At 48.2% G+C, this 21,487-nt stretch overlaps 1 protein-coding gene across 5 annotated transcripts; it reads right to left on the bottom strand.

Annotated features, from left to right (window-relative positions):
* Positions 1-1,224: 1,224 nt before the first annotated feature.
* Positions 1,225-18,720, bottom strand: Slc38a7 (solute carrier family 38 member 7). Of its 5 annotated transcripts, none has more exons than XM_057754140.1 (12): positions 18,692-18,720; positions 18,033-18,137; positions 12,985-13,371; positions 11,159-11,357; positions 10,839-10,983; positions 9,951-10,049; positions 9,299-9,356; positions 8,986-9,100; positions 7,476-7,623; positions 6,840-7,039; positions 5,959-6,013; positions 1,225-3,100 (listed from the first exon to the last, which is right to left on the bottom strand). In XM_057754140.1, the coding sequence occupies exons 3-12, from the start codon at positions 13,252-13,254 to the stop codon at positions 2,998-3,000; spliced, it is 1,392 nt and encodes a 463-aa protein (XP_057610123.1). In that variant the 5' UTR covers positions 13,255-13,371; positions 18,033-18,137; positions 18,692-18,720; the 3' UTR covers positions 1,225-2,997. The 5 variants fall into 5 exon arrangements, 4 of the variants coding, with proteins under 4 accessions (XP_057610123.1, XP_057610122.1, XP_057610125.1 ...); XM_057754139.1 differs by having other exon boundaries at positions 18,678-18,717; XM_057754142.1 differs by having other exon boundaries at positions 10,769-10,865; positions 18,678-18,717.
* Positions 18,721-21,487: the final 2,767 nt, after the last annotated feature.

The following is a 21,487-nucleotide window of genomic DNA, read 5'->3' as shown; positions in this document are numbered from 1 at the left end:
GACCTCCACACTCAGAGTGCTCACTGCTTGGAAAGTTCTCCCCACCTCTACTTAGCTAATCCCTACTCAAGAGTAAGGGGCCGGATCAAACATCACCTTCTCCAACAAGCCCCCCCTGGACTCCTCAGACAGGTTGTAAGGCTTCTGCAGTAATTTGGAGCCAGAATGTCCCTGCAAAGCCCTCCATCTTGTGATATGAGGTGGAAGGAAGTTTGGTCACAGGGGTATGCCTCTGAAGGGCATAGGAGGATTCTAGACCTTGCCTGGTTAGTTTTTCAGGCAGGGTTTCTCTATGTTTTAAGGCTGGAGATCTCCCTTTCCCCCCACACTTGAGTGCTAGGATTACAAGTGTGCCACGATTGTTTTTTATTCCTTCTTAGCCACATGCTCCTGCCATGACATATTTTGCCATTCCAGATCCAAAGCAACAAGGCCAAGTGGTCAAGAACTAAAATAAACTTTCCCTCTTTTTAAGTTGATGATCTCAAGCACTTTGTTCCAGTGACAGAAAGTGTATACTGATCAATCCAAACACTCCATTTTCTTTTTCTTTTTGATTTTTTGAGACAGGGTTTCTCTGTGAAACAGCCCTGTCTAGGGGCTGAAAAGATGGCTCAGCAGTTAAGGGCACTGACTGCTTTCTCAAAGAATCCAGGTTCAAATCCCAGCACCTATATGACAGCTAACAACTGTCTGTAGCTCCAAGATCTTAAACTTAGCTGCGGGCATAACACCAATGCACATAAAAATAAAAGTAAATAAATTAAAAACAAAACAAAACAGTCCTGGGTGTTCTGGATCTAGCTCTGTAGACCAGGCTGGCCTCAAACTCACAGAGATTCTCCTGCCTCTGCCTCACAAGTGCTGGGATTAAGCTTGTGAGCCACCACTACGTGGCTCAAACACTTTCTCCTTGGGACTTCCATGTTGGGTGCCATCAGATCTGTATGACTGCTCAGCAGAGGGAGAGTTTGAGTTAGGACAGAAGTAGGGCACAGAGAAGACATTCACCAGGCAATGGGGAAAGATTCAGGGGAGGCAGAGAGGGAGGTATCCAGAACCTTCTATAGACTCTTGCTTGGCAAGAGAGCCTACTGGTCCCATTCCTGGTTGTAGACAGTCAACTGTCATCTACGGGTCCTACCCCAGGTCTCCTTCCTGCCATTTATGCCTTCGGCTCTGTTCCAAGCACAAAATAAAAGAGACAAGAGTTCAACAGGGTAAGACCTTTATTAACCGTCCCCACTTCTCCAAGTGCGCTTGAGCAGGAAAACACTAGAAGAGGACAAGGGAGAGGAAGGGAAGGGGTCCTGAGATCAAGCTGAAGCTGGCTTCTAGTCAGCTGTCTCAGCTGGCCTGTCTCTATGCTATGCCCCAGCTTTACCCCTGGCCAGTCCCTAGAAAGCAGCACTTGGAACCCGAGGGAAAACAGCCATCGTGGGACCACAGAGGATGGGTACCAGGAATGGATGGGAAAAGAGCAATTCAGCTAGTCTGGATGCTGAGCTTCTGCCGCCTCTACTGAACTGACCTGAGTTGGGGGGCGGGGGCTGCCTCAAAGGCCCCCTTTCACTTCTAGGATAGGTGTTTTAGGCAGAATAAATGGAGAAAATTATGTGGAGATCAGTTTTGTACCTGGACTTATAAAAGTGAGCAGGGGTAGGCAGGAGGTTAAGGTCCTCAAAATACAGTGTCTGGTATGACCTCACCTGGGGCAGCTATGACTCAGAGGGATTCTGAGGCCAGGACTGACAGATGTGTGGAGCTGGGCAAGCTGACGTGGCAGGGTTTGGTGCCATCCCTACCCTGCCAAATGCCAAAACCCATCCATGAATGAAAGAGAAGAGATAGAGTAGAGGGTGAGGGATGGGTGGGGTGTGGGAATGGAAGTTAGAGTCAAGATGGAGATAGTACAAGAAATGTCCAGGAGCTGGGCGATGGTGGCGCTCGCCTTTAATCCCAGCACTCGGGAGGCAGAGGCAGGCGGATCTCTGTGAGTTTGAGACCAGCCTGGCCTACAGAGCTAGTTCCAGGACAGGCTCCAAAGCCACAGAGAAACTCTGTCTCGAAAAATCAAAATCAAAAAAAAAAAAAAAAAAAAAAAAATGTCCAGGGTCCCCAGTCTAAGTTCTTTCTGGGCTTTTGGGCTAGATTTAGCTGGGGAAGAGAGAGGGCAGGTTTGGAGGAGCAAAGAAATGGTGCTGGGACTTCACCAAGACCTTGGGCAGCCTGGCCTGGAAGGAAGGTCCGAAAGTCTCAAGCCTGTGACTCACCCAGAGCCTCTGAAAAGACAGCAGACCCTCTGTCCATGTGGGAAGCTAACGGAGGAGTGCTCACAGCACCATGGCAATGGCAGCCCCTAGCCCAGAGGCAGGCCGGCACCATTTGTAAACATTTGACTTAGTGATGTCTAGGGACATAGGAGGATACCCAATCTGGACCCATTAGGTTTGGATAAAGTCAGGATAGGGACCCTAACAACTTGGGAGGCTACCAAAGACTCACGGGGAGGCCCACAGGGGAAGGGATAATTATATGATGTCAGTGTCTCCTTTGGAAGTTGCCAGGTCCCAGGAGAAGCCATCACTGGCTTCTAAGCGAAACAGGCAGGCACTAAACCCCGAGGTACTGAGCACAGTCCCGACAAGCTCTGTGAAGGATGCCAGTCCTAAGTATACAATTTTTTTTTTTTCCCCAGAGGAAGTCAGAATGGTCTTTCTCTTCTGGGACTCACTGACCTTCTCCCTTCTCAGGTCCCAAAGGTTTGATGCTCCTGTGATGTGAGACCTCCTGCCACCATCCATGACAATGCCAAGGTTGGGGAGCAGGAAGGCAGCTGGGCGGGAGCCGCCCACAGATTTGCAGTTGATTCTGTCCCATGACTGTCCCTGGAGAAATGTGTCCAGACGTCACCAGCTGGAAGAGGATGTGGGACTTGGGGTAGCTCCACAGCTCCGAGAGATGGTTCTTGGTCACACGTTTGCTGAGAGGCAATGTTCAAGCCAACAGGTCCACAAAGATGGCATTGGCTGTGGTTTGGCCAAAGATGAAGGCTCCCAGGGTGACCAGAAGGACTCCATAACTGACCAGTGCCCACCAGCTGTAGGGCAGAGGACAAGAGTTTCAGTCATTTTTTTCCGTGTCTCTGTAGACTCCTATCTATAACAGTTAATATAATCAGACACCCCACTTCTGTAGGCAGAACACCTCAGGCTTCCCATGAACTTCCCCATACAAAGCTTTGCGACCCTAGTTCACAGTTAAGGAGACCAAGACCTAGATGGACTAATGCTCAAGGCAGGACCATGGCAGAATGTGAGTCTTCCGATAGGAAGACCTGAGGAAAAAACAGGTGACAGGAAATGAGATGTTGAGTTCAAAATAACATTAACAACAACAACAAAAACAGAGGGGCTGAGAGAGGGCTCAGTGGTTAAGGTCACACAGTGCTCTTCTAGGGATCCACATCAGGAGGCTCACAACTACTGTAGCTCCAGCCTCAGGGAGACTGGGACTGGATACATCTAGCCTCTGTGGACACATGAGCACATGCACACGAGAGAGAATTTTAAATAAAAAATAAAGAAGGAAAAAAAGCAGAAGGCAGACATCTATAACCACACGTAACAAAATCACTGGCATTGAGATGAAGGGTAATTTTTATTTTTTCCTTTTTTTAATTGATATTTATTGAGCTCTACATTTTTCTCTGCTCCTCTCCCTGCCTCTCCCCTCCCCTCTTCAGTCCTCCCCCAAGGTCCCCATGCTCCCAATTTACTCAGGAGATCTTGTCTTTTTCTACTTTCTACTTCCCATGTAGATTAGATCTATGTAAGTCTCTCTTAGTGTGCGTATTGTTGTCTAAACTCTCTGAGATTGTAGTTTGTAGGTTGGCTTTCTTTGCTTTATGTTTAAAACCACCTATGAGTGAGTATGTAATTTTTATTTTTTTTAATATATGTCTGTTTTTACTTTATTTTTTAATTTTTCCCGAGACAGGATTTCTCTGTGTAACAGCCCTAGCTGTCCTGGAACTCACTCTGTAGATCAGGCTAGTCTTGAATTCACAGAGATCTGCCTGTCTCTGTTTCCTGAGTGCTGGGATTAAAGGCATGCACCACCACTGCCTGGCTACTGTTTTTAAATTTTACAATAAATAACTTTTTGTTTTATGTTTTTAGGCATGGTCTTACTGTATAATCCTGGCTGGCCAGAACTCATTGTCTTTCTGTCTCAGTCTCCCAAGTACTGAAATACAAATATGGCCATGGGATAAATTCATTTGCTCTTCCTTCCTTTCTCCCACCCCCCCTCCTTTTTTTCTTTCTCCATCCCTCCCTGCCCCCATCTCTCTCCCCTGTCATGGCAGAGACTGAACCCAGGGCCTTAAATATTGTAGGCGAGCACTATTGCACTGAACTATATTCTTTCTGCATGTATGCCTGAAGGCCAGAAGAGGGCATCAGACCTCATTACAGATGGTTATGAGCCACCATGTGGTTGCTGGGAATTGAACTCAGGACCTTTGGAAGAGCAGGCAATGCTCTTAACCACTGAGCCATCTCTCCAGCCCCGGAATAATTTTTTTTAAAGCATGAAACCTTTTATCAACTATTATTCAGAGAAACAGCTTTTCCTTCACCAGATGACTCCTGGTGGTGTTAAGTGTTTGAGTCAAGGTCCCACTCTGAAGTCCAGGCTGGCCTTAAACTCATGGCAATTTTCCAGCCTCAAACAACAAAAGCACATACCAACAAAGCCCTGTGTATACTGCTCAGCTCTGTGTCATCACACATACATGCACAGAAACAGTTTAGGTCACAGTCCATAAGGAAAACACGCTTTAGGAGAGGGGTAAAGTGGGCTGTGAGAGAAAGACTTACCCACCTATATAGCCCAGGATAGGCTGAAATCATGTAGCCCAGGCTGGTTTTGAACTCTAGAAATATTCCTGTCTCAGGCTTCCAGGTACTGAGGTCAGGAGCATGCCTGGCAGGGGACTCTCACTTTTTCTTCTAAAGCCTTTCAGTAGTACAGAAATTGTTTTTTGTTTTTCTGAGACAGGGTTTCTCTATGTAACAGTCCTGGCTGTCCTGGAACTCTCTCTGTAGACCAGGCTGGCCTCAAATTCAGAGATCCTCCTGCCTCTGCCTCCCGAGTGCTGGGATTAAAGGCGTGCGCCACCACCGCTCGGGATGAATTGTTATAAGCAGTTCAGATTACCCATTGCAAAAATATACATTAGAGCTCCATAATTCGGGGAGTGATACTAGAGGATTGAACCCAGGGCTTCATACGTGACAAGTACATGGTTTGTTACTAAGGCATACTTCCAAGCACCAAGAACTTTTTTTTTTTTTCACCAAGAACTTTTTGTGGGGCTGGAGAGATGGCTCAGCGGTTAAGAGCATTGCCTGCTCTTCCAAAGGTCCTGAGTTCAATTCCCAGCAACCACATGGTGGCTCACAACCATCTGGAATGAGGTCTGGTGCCCTCTTCTGGTCTGCAGGCATACACATAGACAGAATACTATATACATAATAAAATAAATAAATATTAAAAAAAATTAAAAAAAAAAGAAGTTTGTGTGTGTGTGTATGAATGTACGTGCACATGTGTAGGTGCATGTGTGGAGGCCAGAGGAATTCATCAGAGCTGGAGTCACAGGCATCTGTGGGATGCCTGGTTTGTTACATGGATGCTAGGATCGGACTCTGGTCTTAGGATTGAACAGCATGCATTCTTTCTTTTTCTGAGACAGGGTTTCTCTGTGGAGCCCTGGCTGTCCTGGAACTCACTCTGTGGACCAGGCTGTCCTGAACTCACAGAGATCCTCCTGCTTCTGCCTCCCAAGTGCTGGGATTAAAAGTGTGTGCCACCACTGTCCAGCTGACCCCTTGCCTATTTTAAGGTCCCTTTTCATCTCCCTAAAAGGCTGCTCAGCTGCCCCTGCTTTACCTGGCTGGTTTGACCTCCTCCATCTCTGACAGTTTGGCCTGAATGAGGCACAGCCCTAGAAGACAGACAAGAGGTAACACTGAGTTTGGAAGAGACGATGGGGTCCCTCCCCCAGACCAGTCCCGCCCCTCTCCCCTGCCCCAGCCAGGAGGTAGGGGTGATGATGAAGAAAGGCCTGTTTCCTCTACTAGGGATCCTGAAATCCAGATTGTCAACCATCACCCATACCAAGCTGGACACCTGGCCTCTGCTCTCCCAAGACAGGCCAGCAGATAACAGGAACCCTTTGGGTTACATTCAGATCTCAGAGCTAAGAGGACATACTGAATGTGACTCAGTGGTATCTCTCACATCATCTTGCCTACTCCAGAGCAGACGTGGCTCCCTTGCTCCACGTCCAATGGGAAGAGCTTTCGAGGTTACTGGACAGAAACAAGCTGGGTGTAGTAGAACTCATAGCTGGACAGACAGGTGGGATTTTAGGGGATCTGCAGCTGACCTGTGTCTAGAATTTGGATCTCATGACTTCAGTCTCAAGGTGCCACCACTGGGATTTCCTTCCTCTGGACTGGAATAGGGTACCCAGATCCCGAGGGTCAAGGGTCCACACACCTGAATAAAGGGTGGGAGTAGAGACCCTGGACCTGGGCCTATTGGGCTTCAAATGGGCTGTCAATAGTTGTCTCTAGCCTCACATCTCATCAGTAAAACAGAGATCACAACCTTCCAACCAGGAGTCAGTGTTGCCATGGCAGCATATAGCTGAGCCAGGTCAGCGAGCAACAGAAAACGATGGTTACTTTTGCCAGCAGGTTTTGAGTCCCCAGCTAAGGTTAGGGAGGTCCTGCTGTATGGAAGATAGGGGCACCTGGGGTGTGTACCTGGGAAGATGAAGATGAAGCAGGCTGCCAGGCCTCCGATGACTGAGATGACCTTGCCGATGTCAGGGATAAAGAGGGCTAGCAGCAGGGTGAGCAGGAACCACACCAGCGTCTGCAGGACTCGGCGTCGCCGCTCCCGCCCCACGTCCTCCTCCACCGGCACCCCCTTGTAGCGCAGCCACAGGCCTTCCACCACAGCCCTGCTCACATGAGGAGGGGCTCAGGGTGCTTTGGCTAGTGCAGGGAGGGGGAGATCCTGAATGGGCAACTGTGGTCCCTGAGCTTGGGTCCTCATCTGTGACCATCACTGTCCTTGGTTGTTATGGGCTACAAGACTTTGCCTCTTCACCTGGACATGGATGCCATAATTCCCATAAAGGGAATGGATTGGGGTATACAAAATGTTGGCTGGGAATATATAAAGGCTCAGGATAGGATATAGACTGGAGATCCTTACAGGGCTCACAGAATGTTCTGGAACCAATAAGACCTGGCATGGAGTATGGGAGAAGGGCATCCTAGACTCAGATTCTCTCTGTTGGCTTCAATTTTCCTTGACACAAAACGGGCTCCCCATAAGGCCATGTATTGTGCAGGCTCCCGGGGGGCTCTGGACAGCATGGGGAAGGGACTCACCGCCCACAGAAGTGCAAGATGGGGTAGGAGGTGAGCACACTCAGGATGATGAAGGCTCGGGCAACGGCCACAGCCACGTCCTCGGAGGGGTAGGACCGGAGCACATCTGGATCCACAGCAGCTCCGAAAGTCAGGAAGCCACAGATGCCTATGGGCAAGGACAAAGGGAAAGGTCAGGGTGGACCAGGGAGAGTGAGGGTGGACCGTCTACTCCAGATGGGAGTGTTGGAGCAGCCTGGGAGGTGAGAGCAGACGCCCCACTTCCTGCCTCCAGGTGTTGCTTGCTGGAGCCCAGCAGCACACACGGGTGCTTTTTGCACTTGTCTCTCTAACTTCCACACAAACCACTGCATCTGCTCAAACCACTGTGCTGCCACCACACTACTCAGGTCTCAGCTCAGATGTCCCCTCCTCAGAGAACGCTGCCCTGCCCATCCAGTCACCCCCACCCCAGTCACTTGTTTCCCATCCTGCTCTGTTCTCTTCAGATCACCTCTCTCTAAATCCCCTGTCACCAGCCAGAACAGGGGACCCATGGCAAGAGGGACTTTGCCTGTTTGCCTCTTGTGTTTCTTTCTTTTTTTTTTTTTAAATATTTATTTATTTATTATGTATACAATATTCTGTCTGTATGCCAGAAGAGGGCACCAGACCTCTTTACAGATGGTTGTGAGCCACCATGTGGTTGCTGGGAATTGAACTCAGGACCTTTGGAAGAGCAGGCAATGCTCTTAACCACTGAGCCATCTCTCCAGCCCCAGCCTCTTGTGTTTCTTACGGTAGCTTCAGAGGCTGGGACAACTTGAGCCCAGGCAGCTCCTGCCCTCATCTCCTACCACGAGAGGATAACTCCCAGTTCATCTCTCCTGCCCAAATTAACCCACACAACAGCCAAAAGATTTGACCGGTCATTTCCCACCCAAGAAATGCATCCTCTTAGGCTCCCGGCAGCATCCATTGCTCTCCCCTTGGCTGCCCAGTCTCATAGGTACCAACTTCTTATACCCCGGCATTCCTTCCCCAGGTGCCCTACATTGTGGTTTCTCTCTTGTGGAATGCTCTTCTTCAGTCTGGCTTTTCCCTCATGGGTCTCTCCAGGTGCCACATCTTTAGAGAGGAGCCTTCTGTGAATGCCACCCCTACTCAGTCCCATCCCCCACTTCCTGGTTTCATCAGCCACTGCCTGGAATTCTTTTTTCATTATTACCTAAATAGAACCGTTTCTCCAAGACTGTCGATCCCACCAGGGCCTGGGCCAGTTCCCTGCATAATCCTTGTAGCAACCTCACACTGGGGGTACCTTTCCTTCTGATAGCCACTTAGCATCGGAATAGAACCCGTGAGCAGGCAGAACACTCTCACCTTGATGAGAGTTGAAGTCAATGTTTACCGAAGTGCTCACCCAGCTAAAAGTGCAGAGAATTTCCTGAGGAAAGCTAGACCAGAAACTTTGGGGACTCAAGAGGGAGTGGGAGCACACCAAGTCTGGCCTCTGGAGGAGAGCACTCACCTGTGCCCATGTAGACAGCCAGAGCTATGACCATGGCAGCTGTCACCACTCCACCCCAGGTCTTTATCTCTGGCCGCTGCATGCTGTTGAAGACGGGCACACTGCTCACATGGCACTGTCCAGGTGAAGGGTACGGTCATCGTGGGGAAGTGACCTCATCTCCAGGTTTCAAAGGCCCCAGGGATAAGGGACAAGCCAGGGGCCCTTGGTTCATCCGTCCTCCCAGGAATCCTACCATCCCATCCATAATCTGAGGGTCCTCCCAGGGTGGGGAAGTGAGCTAATGGGACAGCAGGGACCCTGGTGCTGGCACCTGAAATCCGAAGCAGATGGTGGGCATGGCATTGAACACGGCCATCCAGGAAACTGGTCTGTTGGCAAACACAATGGAATTGCCTGTGAATCCCACAGGGTCACCAACTGTCCACATCGCCCTTTCTTCATTCTTCCACCAACCTCTGACAACCAGCATCCCACACATGAACACACACGGGCAGAGGACCCGTGTCTATGTAAAATTCAGGAGACAGTCTCTAAAAAGCCATCCTTAGGACCAGAGTCCAGAATTCCTGGCTCCTGAACTAGGACTTTGCTTTCCTGAACTGTTCTTTTAAAAACAAAAGGGGTATGGGAAGGCTGGACACGCTGATGTGTATCTGGGACTCCAGCAGTTGGAGGTAGAGGCAGGAGGATTGGGAGTTCAAGACTAGGTTGCATAGTAAATTTGAGCCTGGTCTGAGCTACATGAGTCCCAGTCTGATAAATCCAAAAAGAATAATTGGGAAAATGTGCCATTTTCCCCCTGGAACTCTCCCCAGGTCGGGACCTTGCATTGCATGGTGGCATCCGCTACATGCTGGACAGGCCCTCTCCCCTCCTTCCTACAATGACTGACCGTGTGACCTTCAGATGCCTGATCTGGGTAGCAGCTTCTACCCCATGCATTTCCAGAGACCCTCACCTACCTGGTCAGGATGTCCCCTGGGCGCATCTCTTTATCTGGCCAGATGTATTTGATGATAATAATGGCGGTGACGTACCAAGTGCCCACGACACTCAGGAAACTGTCAGGAACGAGAGATTTGACTTCCTGCTTCCCAGGCCCAGGCACCCCTTGTCCGACCCCATGCTCAGACGTACCCATCCTTGCTCTAGGGATTCAGGAGAAACAAGCGGCAGAGAGACCTGCCACAGGGAGGAGGCTGTAGCATTTTAGTCAGGGGACATGCGCTGGCTCAGAGACCACATTCAGGAACCGGGCTCCAATGTACAGTACAAGCTCAGCCTGAGCAGCCCAGGTGTGGCAAGGGCTTACAGCTGGCCAGCCTGTGGGCCTAGCATCTGAGAACTAAGAGATTCTGGGGTAAAGGGAGGAGTATGGAGAGACTGGGGTGCTAACGTTTAAGGAAACCCTGGAGATGGCCAAGTATGAAACAGCCCCAACCCCCACAGCTTTTCAGATATAGGGCTAGGAAGCCAAACCTCTCTCCCCGAACTCCATGGAAGTCCCAGCCATGCTGACAACACTAAGATCACCAACTCTCAGATTCCAGAAAAGCCAAAGCCCTGGCCAGCACCTGCCCTTACACTGCCAGGCATCACCAATCCCTTCTCTGACAAGGACTTTTTGATCACACCTTCCAATGCTACAAAAGGCCACTATCTTCCTTGATGTGAACAGAAAAGCAAAGTCCTGGGCCTAGGATTCTGAAGCTCTGGCCTGCCCTGGCTTGCCTGTTCTTGCTCCCCAAGGAAGATGCCAATGGGGAGAGGGGCTCCCCACCAGAAATGGCTCTCCAGTTGCCTTTGATCAGAGCCTCTGTCTGGCCCAGGCTGGGTTGGGACCTCCGAACCTGGCATATTTCTGGAAGCCGATCTCCCTGGGGATGGACAGGGGCAGGATGAAGAGGAAGGCAGTGAGGCTGATGGTGAACTTGCGGTCTGTGTACCAGGGGCTGCCGCTGGCCCCTTCAGGGTGCTTTGTCATCACAGCTATAACTGCACGGGGAAGAAGGAGCGAATGTCATACCAGGCCATTCAGGATGTGGCCCTCTGGCTTTGGCAGGGTCCTAAGATTTCCCTCTAAGGAGCAGGACGTGAAGAGAGGGCAAGGCCTAGTGTGGAGCACTCTTTCCCCGCTACCCCAGGAACTCAGGCTGGGGAAGAACCTCACTCTTGTCCTGCTGGTCCCCAATGATGATGAGGAACGCGATGCAGGTGCCGAAGGTGTAGACCGCGATGGCAACCTCACACAGCACGCCCGTCAGCTTGCCACACACGGCCCACACCACCTCCTGGTAGGTCCTCTCATTGCTGGCCTGGGAGCAATAGGCCAGAATGACAAGCCCACTAATGATGAAAACCAGCATGCCCTGCAGGCAGGAAGAGAGGAAAGGGTGTGGGAAAGGTGTCATGAGCTCTGTTTTGGCATCTTTTACACCACTGTCCATAGCAGGTTTGCAAATGGGTCTTATACTGCAGGACAATTTTAACTGATTACTAGAGGTTACCGAGTTGAAATTTTCTTTAAAAATGAGTTTCAGGTGCTAGAGAGATGGCTCAGTGGTTAAGAGTGCTGGCTGCTCTTTCGGAGGACCTGGGGTCAATTCCCAGCATCTATGGGGGGGGGGGGCGCTCACAACCATCTGTAACTCAATTCCGTGGGGATCTGATGCCCTCTCCTGGCTTCCACTGGCACTGCATGCATGTGGCTCACAATCATACAAGTAGGCGAAACATGCATACACATACAATAATTAAAAAACAAAAACAAATAAAACGAAAAGAGCTTCATTCAAAATTTCGAACATGCAAACAGAATGAGAATGGGGTGGACCCCAAACAGCTTCAAACTCAGCTTCGAACCAATTTATGATTTTCTTTGCTTTCTTTTTCCTTTTTTTTTTTTTTTTTTTTAAAAAAATTGTTTGTAGAGATAAAGTTTCACTTGGTAGCCAAGGCTGGAGGCTGGATTATAATTTACTATGTGGTACAAGCTGGTCTTGGACTCATGAGGGCCTTCTTGCCTCTACCTCTTGAGTGTTGGTATTACAGGCATGCCCCTCTACAGTAGCTCTCGTGGCAGATTTTTTTCCTCCCATTTTATCATCTCTCCATTGTATTTTGAAGTCAACACAATTTTTTACTTCAATAGTAAACATTTCAGTAATTCTAAAACATAACGGTCTTTCTTTAATTTAAACATAACCACAAATATAACACCTAAAAACCCAAGTGTTGGGGATTCAGGGTTGGGGATGTAGGTCGGCTGATAGAGTGCTTGCTTGTGCAGCATGCCTGAACTCCTGGACTTGACCCCCAGTACTGCACAAAGCCAAGTGCCAAGTGCGAAGGCACTTATCTGTAATCCCAGCACTTGGGCTGGGGAAGCAGGAGATCAAGTTAAAGGTCATCCTTGGTTCCGGAGAAAATTCAAGGTCAGCCTGGGATACAAGAGCCACCTCAAAAGGCAAAAAATTAAATATGCAGATGACGTTCAAACCTCTCTCATTGTTAGGAAGGCTTTTGATCATAACTGGCCTCAGTGTGAAGAGTTCTGATACCTGACTTAGGCTTCATTCCCCTCCCCACCCTTTTTAAGATTTCTTTATTATGCACACAGCATTCTGCCAGCGTGTATCCCTGCACGCCAAGAGAAGGCAACAGATCTCATTACAAATAGTTGTGAGCCACCATGTGGTTGCTGGGAATTGAACTCAGGACCTCTGGAAGAGTAGCCAGTGCTCTTAACCTCTGATCCATCTCACCAGCTCCCTCTCTTTCTTTCCCTCATCTACCCTACTCTTTTCATTCTCTCTTGTATTGGTTTTGGATGGTAGCTTTAAAAGAAAGTTCTGGAATAGATTGGTAATGTCTATCAGTTACAAGAGAGGGAAGAATGACAGCGTATGTCCGCAATCGCTTAACTCTGATTCAAAGCCTCCCCTGCCAATCAAAGAGCCCACGGGCACTGCCTACCTCTGCCGCCAGCACACTCACCATCTGCAGGGCGATGCCAGCTGCCACACCCCCAGCGGTGCTGAAGGCTGCTGGGAAGTTGAGCAATCCTGCACCCAGGCAGGCATTGACAACAATGAAGATGGCTCCAAGCGTAGACGTGGTGCCTCTGTCTGGATCTCCAGGAGACGCCTCCCCCTCACTCTTGGGGGCCATGTCCACACAGGGACTTTGCAGCAAGCGGGCCCGCTCCCCAGCATCAGTGCTGGAACCCCACTCACTGTAGTCACTGTTGATGCTGACCTGGGCCATGGTCCAAGGCTACTTTTCTTCCAAAAGCTGTAGGTTCTGCCTCACGACCACATTCCCGGGGTAGCTGAGAGAGTAACTGCCCCCTTAGGGCTACTACTCCGGGGAACTCTAGTTGACCTAGGCAAGACAAAGAAAGGCAGACATTATGTTTATCCGGAAACAGTGACTTTCCCAGAGCACTTGGCTAGGATCTGCACAAGTACCAGGCAGTAACCAACTGCATGGCATGAACTCAAGGCTAAGATGCAGGTGCTGCTCTGTGCATTGTGCTCTGTGCACTGAGGTCACAGTGTGTGGGTGACAGACACAGAAACATGCCAGCTGCACACCCAATTTGTTTCACTCTTACAGGCCAGAAAGGTAAATAAGACCTACACTTGATAGTGGGGCTGGGTGGGGATGGTGCACACCTTTAACCCCAGCGCTCCAGAGGCAGGCAGATCTCTGAGTTCGAGGCCAGCGTGGTCTACAGAGCGAGTTCCAGGACAGCCAAGGTGACTCAGAGAAACCCAGTCTCAAAAAAGAAAATGAAACAAAAGCATGGGAGAGGCTGGGGATACCGAGAGGCTCTGATGGAGCACTTGTCTACCAACTCTCAGTATGCAGAAGACAGGATTGCTACAATGCCAGCACCCGGAGAAGCCCCAGGGGACAGGTGTGTCACAGACACACCTGAGATCATCTGGTCCTCTGGCAGCTCTGTGATCAGCGAAACAGAAGCACTGGCCCAGGATGGTCCACGAGCAAGCTGCAACACAGCCTGGACCTAGATCCCTGGCTTCCCAAGCTGTCTGAACACCACACAGTCCCAATAGAGCTGCTACTACGAACTACGGAGCCTCACTGCATTTCAGCCTGGCATGCTTTCCTGCAACCCAGACTGCATGGCTTTCAAGGTCCTTCGAAATTCAGGTCAGCTCTCTCATCTCCCATATGGCAATCCCTGCCATAATGATCCTCTGTAATTTTTTGTTGTTATTTTTGGGTTTTTTTGTTTTGTTAAGATTTTAGACAAGGGCTCTCTATAGTCCTGGCTGTCCTCAAAATCAGAGATCCTTCTGCCTTTGCCTGAGTGCTGAGATTAAAGAAGTCTGCCGCTAGCAGGAAAATGTTATATCCCCCCCCCCAAGACAGGGCTTCTCTATGTAGCCTTAGCTGTTCTAGAATTTGCTTTGTAGACCAGGCTAGCTTTGAACTCATAGAGATCTGCTTGTCTCTGTGTCCCCAGTGCTGGGATTAAAGGCGTGTGCCATCACCATTCAGTGCTAGGAAAATCATTTTTTAAAATATTTATTTATTTATTATATATACTATATTCTGTCTGTATGTCTGCAGGCCAGAAGAGGGCACCAGACCCCATTACAGATGGTTGTGAGCCACCATGTGGTTGCCGGGAATTGAACTCAGGACCTTTGGAAGAGCAGGCAATGCTCTTAACCACTGAGCCATCTCTCCAGCCCCCGGAAAATCATTTTTTAAATTGCATTTCATCTATCTGTTTTGTGTGTGTGTGTATTTGTATGGAGATTTGTGTTTCTTCTATTTGTTGTGTGTGTGCTTGTGTGGAGGTCAGAAGGTAACTTTTGGGAACCCATGCTCTCCTTTCATAATGTGGGCCCAGGGGACTGAACTCAGATCATGTAGCTTGGCAGATTCTGTTACACACTGAACCATCTCACTGGTCCAGAAAGATAATTCCTAATTGTGTGTTTGGAATATTCCCAGCTCCTTTGCTGGCCACTCACAGGTTCCATCTCTTCCCCCTTTATCGGCCACTCACTGAGTCCTTCTCTGAGTCATTACAGAGCCTGGGCCTAACCAGACCCATTTCCTTCCATCATTTGCTTGTGTGCTAAGCCCCGTGTGCCCTAGGCTTGCTTCCCCTAGCCAGACCAAACGGATGTGAGGCCAGACATGTGGTTATTGTTACTACAAGTCACAACTGAGTCGACAGGACTGACATCAAAGAGTCTGATGCCCAGGCATTGTGCATGCTACCCTTGGTCATGCGGCAGTCACTGGTGGCTGGGATTCAAAACCAGGCTTGCTGAGACGGCTTAGCGGTAAAGATGGCCGGTGCCAAGCTCGATGACCTGAGTTTGACTCCTGGGACCCACATGGTAGAAGGAGAGAAACAACTCCCACAAGTTTCCTCTGATCTACTGTACACAGACACAAGCTGGGCGGTAGTGGCACACACCATTAATCCCCCAGCACTCTGTGAGTTCAAGGCCAGCCTGGTCTACAGAATGGGCTCCAGGAGACTGTTACACAGAGAAATCCTGTCTTGAAAAACAAAGCAACAACAAACAAACATAAAAACCAGACACAGGGGCTGGAGAGATGGCTCAGTAGTTAAGAGCACTGGTTGTTCTTCCAGAGGTCCTGAGTTCAATTCCCAGCAACCACATGGTGGCTCACAACCATCTGTAATGAGATATGGCGCCCTCTTCTGGTGTGCATCCATGGAGGCCGACTGTTGTATACATAATAAATAAATCTTAAAAAAAAAAAAAGACACAGACACAACTGAATGAACAAAGACCAAATAACATCAACATTGCTAGAACATTCTTATGTGGCCTAGAACAGTCATCTGCCTCTGCCTCTGTCCTGGGCCTGCTGAACTGATAAATTATAAGTTTGTCATCTTCTCAGTCCCTGGAAAAGCACGGCCTAACTGCAGGCTTTCCTTTAGCCTTGGTTTTTCCTTGAAAGCCAGGAGGTCCACTCTTCTTCCAATCATGAAATGCTTTCAGGAGCCCAGCTCTGAAAACGAGTGTCCTTGCAGCTCAGTGCCGGTCTGAACCGCCAAGAGGAATAATGCTTCTTAAAGAGCCAAAGTTAAGGCCACACCATGAGCAGCCCTAAGGTGAGCACTGTGGTTCATGCCTGAAATCTTAGTAATTGAGAGGCAGGAGAACTGCTGTGAGTTCAAGGTCAGCTTGGACCACATAACTACTACTGGGATATATATATATATATATATATATATATATTTATGCCCTGGTAGTGCTGAAACATATATGGGCAGTCCGTATATGGTGGTTCTGTTGAACTTGTCCATATTGGGTTTCATGGTCTAAGTTGATGAGGACGAGTGACCAGGTCTCTTCCTCAAGAGGGCACCAGATCTCATTACAAATGCTTGTGAGTCACCATGTGGGTGCTGAGAATTGAACTCAGGATCTTTGGAAGAGCAGACAGTGCTCTTAACCATTGAGTCATCTCTCCAGCTTGGGGTGGGTGGGCGGAAGTTGGGGTGGGGGTTGGAGAGCTATATAGTATAACCTTGTCTCAAAAAGTTTTAAACTAAAAAATCATACCTGAGCTAGGAGGGGCTATGCTCTCATTTAGACCCAGAGGCCTGAAGCCTAGCTGACCTGACCACTTCCTAAGTGCACGACCTTGGGGAAGTCCCTTCAGTCCAGTAAGTCTTTTTTGTTTTGTTTTGTTTTGCAAGACAGAGTTTCTCTGTGTCACTTTGGTTCCTGTCCTGGAACTAGCTCTTGTAAACCAGGCTGGCCTCGAACTCACAGAGATCCTCCTGCTTCTGCCTCTGCCTCCCGAGTGCTGGGATTAAAGGTGTGTGCCACCACCGCCCAGCTTCAGTCCAGTATGTCTTTTCATGGCTTATTCTTATGAAGAGCAGGCTGATATTAGTAAGCATTACCAGGCTGGAGGTGGTAGAGCCTGTGCTTCCTTAAATGAGGCCTGGGAGCCAATCCCCAGCAGTTGCCATTTGGGAGCTGGTGTGATGGCTGAACGGGTAAATGTGTTTGCAAGCAAGACTCATGACTTGAGTTCGATCCCTAGGACCCACGTGGTGGAAATAAAGAATGGCCTCCTGAAGGTTGTTCTCTGACTACTCAGTAACCATGGCTCACTCATTTGTTCATTCATTCATTCATATTCTCATTCTCTATAATTGAAAAAAAAATACCATTTCTTCCCCCCAAAGGCAAAGATTCTGACACAACCAATGTTTATCCTAAGGCACCCCTCTAAATAAGGTCATTCCATTTGGGAGTCTAGAATAGACTTGAGGCCCCTGGGGATGCTTCCCAAGTGTTCCTTCTGATGGTGGACAAAGCTGGCGACATCACCCCCAGAAGGAAGAGAAAAGTTCAGGTGCTCTGGGACATCTAAGGGACATAGTCCTAGTGCACACACGTCTGCTGGGCCTGAGTCAGAAACGTCAGTCTAGCCACAGACTGGTTCCTCTTATGCAATCTGCCCCAGCCAACTCAGCAAAGTCTCAGTGGTGAGTAGTAAAGGCAGACTGGGGACACCCCAGGTCCAGGCACAGATCCAGACAGGTCTAAGGCCACCCGTGCCACATTGCTAACACCAAGGAAACAGACATGGTCACATGGTCCCAAGGCTCTCTCTAAGAAGCAGGCTTCCCTTTGGCACCCTTGCCCCAGTCCTGTGCCATCTACCAGCCTCTCCTGCAACCATACAAAAGCTCACGTTGAGCTGGCGGTGGTGGCCCCCGCTTTCAATTCCAGCACTCAGGAGGCAGAGGCAGGTGGATCTCTCTGAGTTCCAGGCCAGCCTGGTCTACAGAGTGAGTTCCAGGAGAGGCTCCAAAGCTACACAGAAAAACACTGTCTCAAAAAACCAACTAACTAATTAACTAACTAACTAACCTAACTAACTAGCTAACTAAACAAAGCAAACAAGCTCAGGTTGAATGATTCCACCCCCTGGACTCTCACTGGTCTAAGAGCTCTCACCCCTACCCCAATTAATCAGCCCCACTGTTCCCAGCTTACCTGCTATCCTAGAAGAGCGTTGTTCTCTCAGCCTAAAGGTATGGGATCCGAGTCTCCTCACATCCCTTTTTGGCCTCAAGCTCTTCTCAAGGCTTTACCTAAAACCTGCAGTCAGTACAGAAAAGAATTTGACCTTTTGCAGCTGGCTACAGGGGTGAAGGTGGGGTTACAAGGAGTAGTTCTGAATAACCCATACAGAGTGGAGTGCCACATCAGATAGGGCAAAGGCCCACGGAGGAAAGAAATTACGTTAAGGTCACAATGAACATTTAGCAGGGCCAGAACTATAACCACGATACATTGATGCTTAGGTCAGAAATGGAATGGGTCTTACCCGCTTCCCAGTCCAACCTGGGGCCAACACTGAAGCATGAAGTTTAATTGCATGGGAGGTGGGGAAGGGAGCACCCGGTCAGGGTGGGCTTGGGTGAGCCCCAAGCATGACGTAAAAGCGGTGGGTTGCCTGTCTAAGCTGACTCGATCCTGGCCTGAGTGGAGAGTCGCCAGCCTAAGGCGTGGCTGGGCCGGTGCAACAGAGGACACCAGAGAGGATGGCTCTGGAGCCCAGCGGGAACCTGGTCGCGGCAGACATGGGGAACTCCAAGGACCCAGAAACCCTACAGCCCCACCTGGCACCGCCCGTACCTCCGTTCACAAACCTCGCAGTCGTCTTTTCCGAGCCGACTTTGGAAACACGTGAGCTTGGGTCACGTGACCACCCGTCTGGCAGAGGCTGCACGACACTCTGGGAATTGTAGTTTTTAAGACACTGTCATCCTCGGACCGCACCAGCTTCTCAAACCTACAACATAGTTCTGAGCCAACTTGGCTCCCTGCCAACACGTTTATCCAGTTATTTTTAGGCATGATCTCTTGGCCAAATCAAACACTGTTCCTTTCTCCTAGAAAGAGCGTTAAGAAGTTTGGCATCTTTGTCCTCGGGGGCAGTGGGCCAAAGCTATTTGGCTTCATTATCTTTGTTCCTGAATTCATTTCAACAGCAAGTGACCCCAGAGTTTCTTCGACCAAAGAGTGTGAGGGACCATTGAACAAAAGAGAGAGAGACAGTTTGAACATTCATTAATCCCTGGCTACAGGCTCAAGGCTAGATTTTAGAAGTGTGTCAGGCGTTAACAGGCTCTCAATTTATTGAATGGAGGTGAGGATGCTCAGAGCCTTGGCTTCCGCGCTTGGCTGTATGCCGGTTATAAACAGAGTCAGTTTCTTCCTTTTTATTTGTGGTACTAGAGCTTGAGACCTGGACTCTAGGCAAGAGCTGTACCTCTCAGTTACATCTTTAGTCTAGTCTAATCATTTTTTCTTTTCCTTTTCCTTATGTGAGTGTGTGTGCATTCCACAGTATGCACGTGGAGTTCATAGGGCAACTTTCATGAGTTGTTTCTCTCATACTGTCCGGTGGGTTCTAGGGATTGAATTTAGATCCTCAGGATTAGGCGCAGACTGCTGTAGCCCTGGGTATGCTGCTTCGGGCTCCGTGAGTTCATATGAGCTCGGCTCGTGTTGATTTAGAGGGCCTTGTTTTCTTGGTGTTCTCCAACCCCTCTGGCCCTTACTCTGCCTCCTACATCATTCCATCTCTTCTTTATGGCTCCCTAAGACCCGAGGGGGAGGGATTTAAAGGAGACATCCCATTAAGGGCTAAGTGTTCAAAGGTACCCCACTCTCTGTATAATGAATGTCTGGATATAGGTCTCAGTATTCCCATGTGCTGCAGAGGAAGCTTCTGGGATGATGGCTGAGCACTGATCTATCAATATAGCAGAATGTCCAGAATGTCATTAATAGGCATTTTATTGCTACTTTTTTTTTTTTTTGACAGTCGTATTTGGTTTTACCATAGGTCCCTGGGATATCTAGTTTCAGGTTCTTGGTAACCCAAGCAATGTCTGCTATGGGTTCCATCTCATGGAGTGGGCCTTCAATCAAATAATACATTGATTGGTTGCTCCCACGAGCTTGTGCCACTATTGCACTAGAATATCGTGCAGGTAGTACACCATCTTAGATCAAAGGTTTCGTAACTGGGTTGGTGTTTACGTTTTTTCTTTGGTAGCGTCAGAATACCTTCCTGTTCCAAAAATACTAACACATAAAGGGGAAGGCTCTATGTAGGTACTATCTCAACCTCTCTATGCTCAATGAGTTGTGTAGCCATTATCTTCACTATATTAGTATATATATCTATATCTATATATATTCATTCTATAAATTCTGTTGTTCTAGAGAATCCTGACTAATAAAGTCTGATAGAATTCTATGTTAAAACCAAGTGGACTTTTCTTGAGGGGGTATTTTTAATTATAGTTTCTACTTCATCAGGGGCTATAAGTAAGTCTATTTAAATTGTTTACTTGATCTTAACTTTGGTAAGTGGTATGCATCAAAGTATCCATTTCTTTTAGCGTTTCCTATTAGATGGAGTACAGGTTTCTAAAGTATGTCCTTATGGTTATCAGGGTTTCTTCATGTTTATTATGACGTCCCTACTTTCATTTCTAATTTTGTTAATTTGAATATTCTCTCTGTCTTTTTTAGATAGTTTGGATAAGAGCTTATATATCTTATTGATTTTTCTCAAAGAACCAACTCTTGGTTTCAGTGATTCTTTGTATTTTTCTATTTTTATTGATTTCAGCCTTGAGTTTGATTATTTCTTGCAGTCTACTCCTTTTGGATGTGATTCCTTCTTTTTGTTCAGGAGATTTCAGCTGTGATGTTATTAGTGTGAGGGCTCTCCTATTTTTTTTTTTTTTTAAATTTTCGAGACAGGGTTTCTCTGTAGCTTTTTTGTTCCTGTCCTGGAACTAGCTCTTCTAGACCAGGCTGGCCTCTAACTCACAGAGATCCGCCTGCCTCTGCCTCCCTAGTGCTGGGATTAAAGGCATGCGCCACCACCGCCCGGCCCAGCTCTCCATTTTTTTATGTTGGCACTTAGTGATATGAACTTGCCTCTTAGACTGTTTTCATTATGTCTCACAGCTTTGGATATGTTGTATTTTCATTTTCATTCAATTCTAAACAGTGTTAAATTTATTTCCTAATTTCTGTCTTGACTTGTTTTTCATTTGGTAGAGAGTTGTTCAGTTTCCATGAGTTTGTAAACTTTCTGTTGTGTCTGTTGTTGATATCCAACTTTCAATAATGGTGATTAGAGAGGATTCAGGGTATTATTTCAATTCTGCATCTGTTGAGACTTGTTTTGTGTCCAAGTGTGTGGCCAGTTTTGAAGAAAGTTCCATGACGTACTAAGAAGATAGATATATTTTTTGTGTGTGGGTGAAATATTCTGTAAATATGTTAGGTTCATTTGACTTATGATATCAGTTAGCTCCAGTGTTTCTCTATTTAGTTTTTGTCTGGGTGACCTGTCTGTTGGTGAGAGTGGGGTACTGAAGTTTCCCGCTATCAGTGTGTGAGCAGTCAATATATGACCT

This window comes from Chionomys nivalis, chromosome 21 (genome assembly GCF_950005125.1).
Source record: "Chionomys nivalis chromosome 21, mChiNiv1.1, whole genome shotgun sequence".
In the NCBI taxonomy this organism is placed as follows: domain Eukaryota; kingdom Metazoa; phylum Chordata; class Mammalia; order Rodentia; family Cricetidae; genus Chionomys; species Chionomys nivalis.
Note: the sequence above shows the minus strand (reverse complement) of the source record. Positions and strands in the feature narration are given on the sequence as shown.

What these genes read in the sequence shown, in the direction of transcription:
- Slc38a7 (XM_057754140.1), bottom strand. Translation starts at nt 13,254, where the DNA reads ATGGCCCAGGTCAGCATCAACAGTGACTACAGTGAGTGGGGTTCCAGC. An exon ending in ATCTTGCACTTCTGTGGGCG is followed by an intron (nt 7,040 to 7,475) that starts GTGAGTCCCTTC and finishes TCATGTGAGCAG; the next exon opens with GGCTGTGGTGGAAGGCCTGT. An exon ending in GAGGAGGTCAAACCAGCCAG is followed by an intron (nt 3,101 to 5,958) that starts GTAAAGCAGGGG and finishes TCTGCCCTACAG; the next exon opens with CTGGTGGGCACTGGTCAGTT.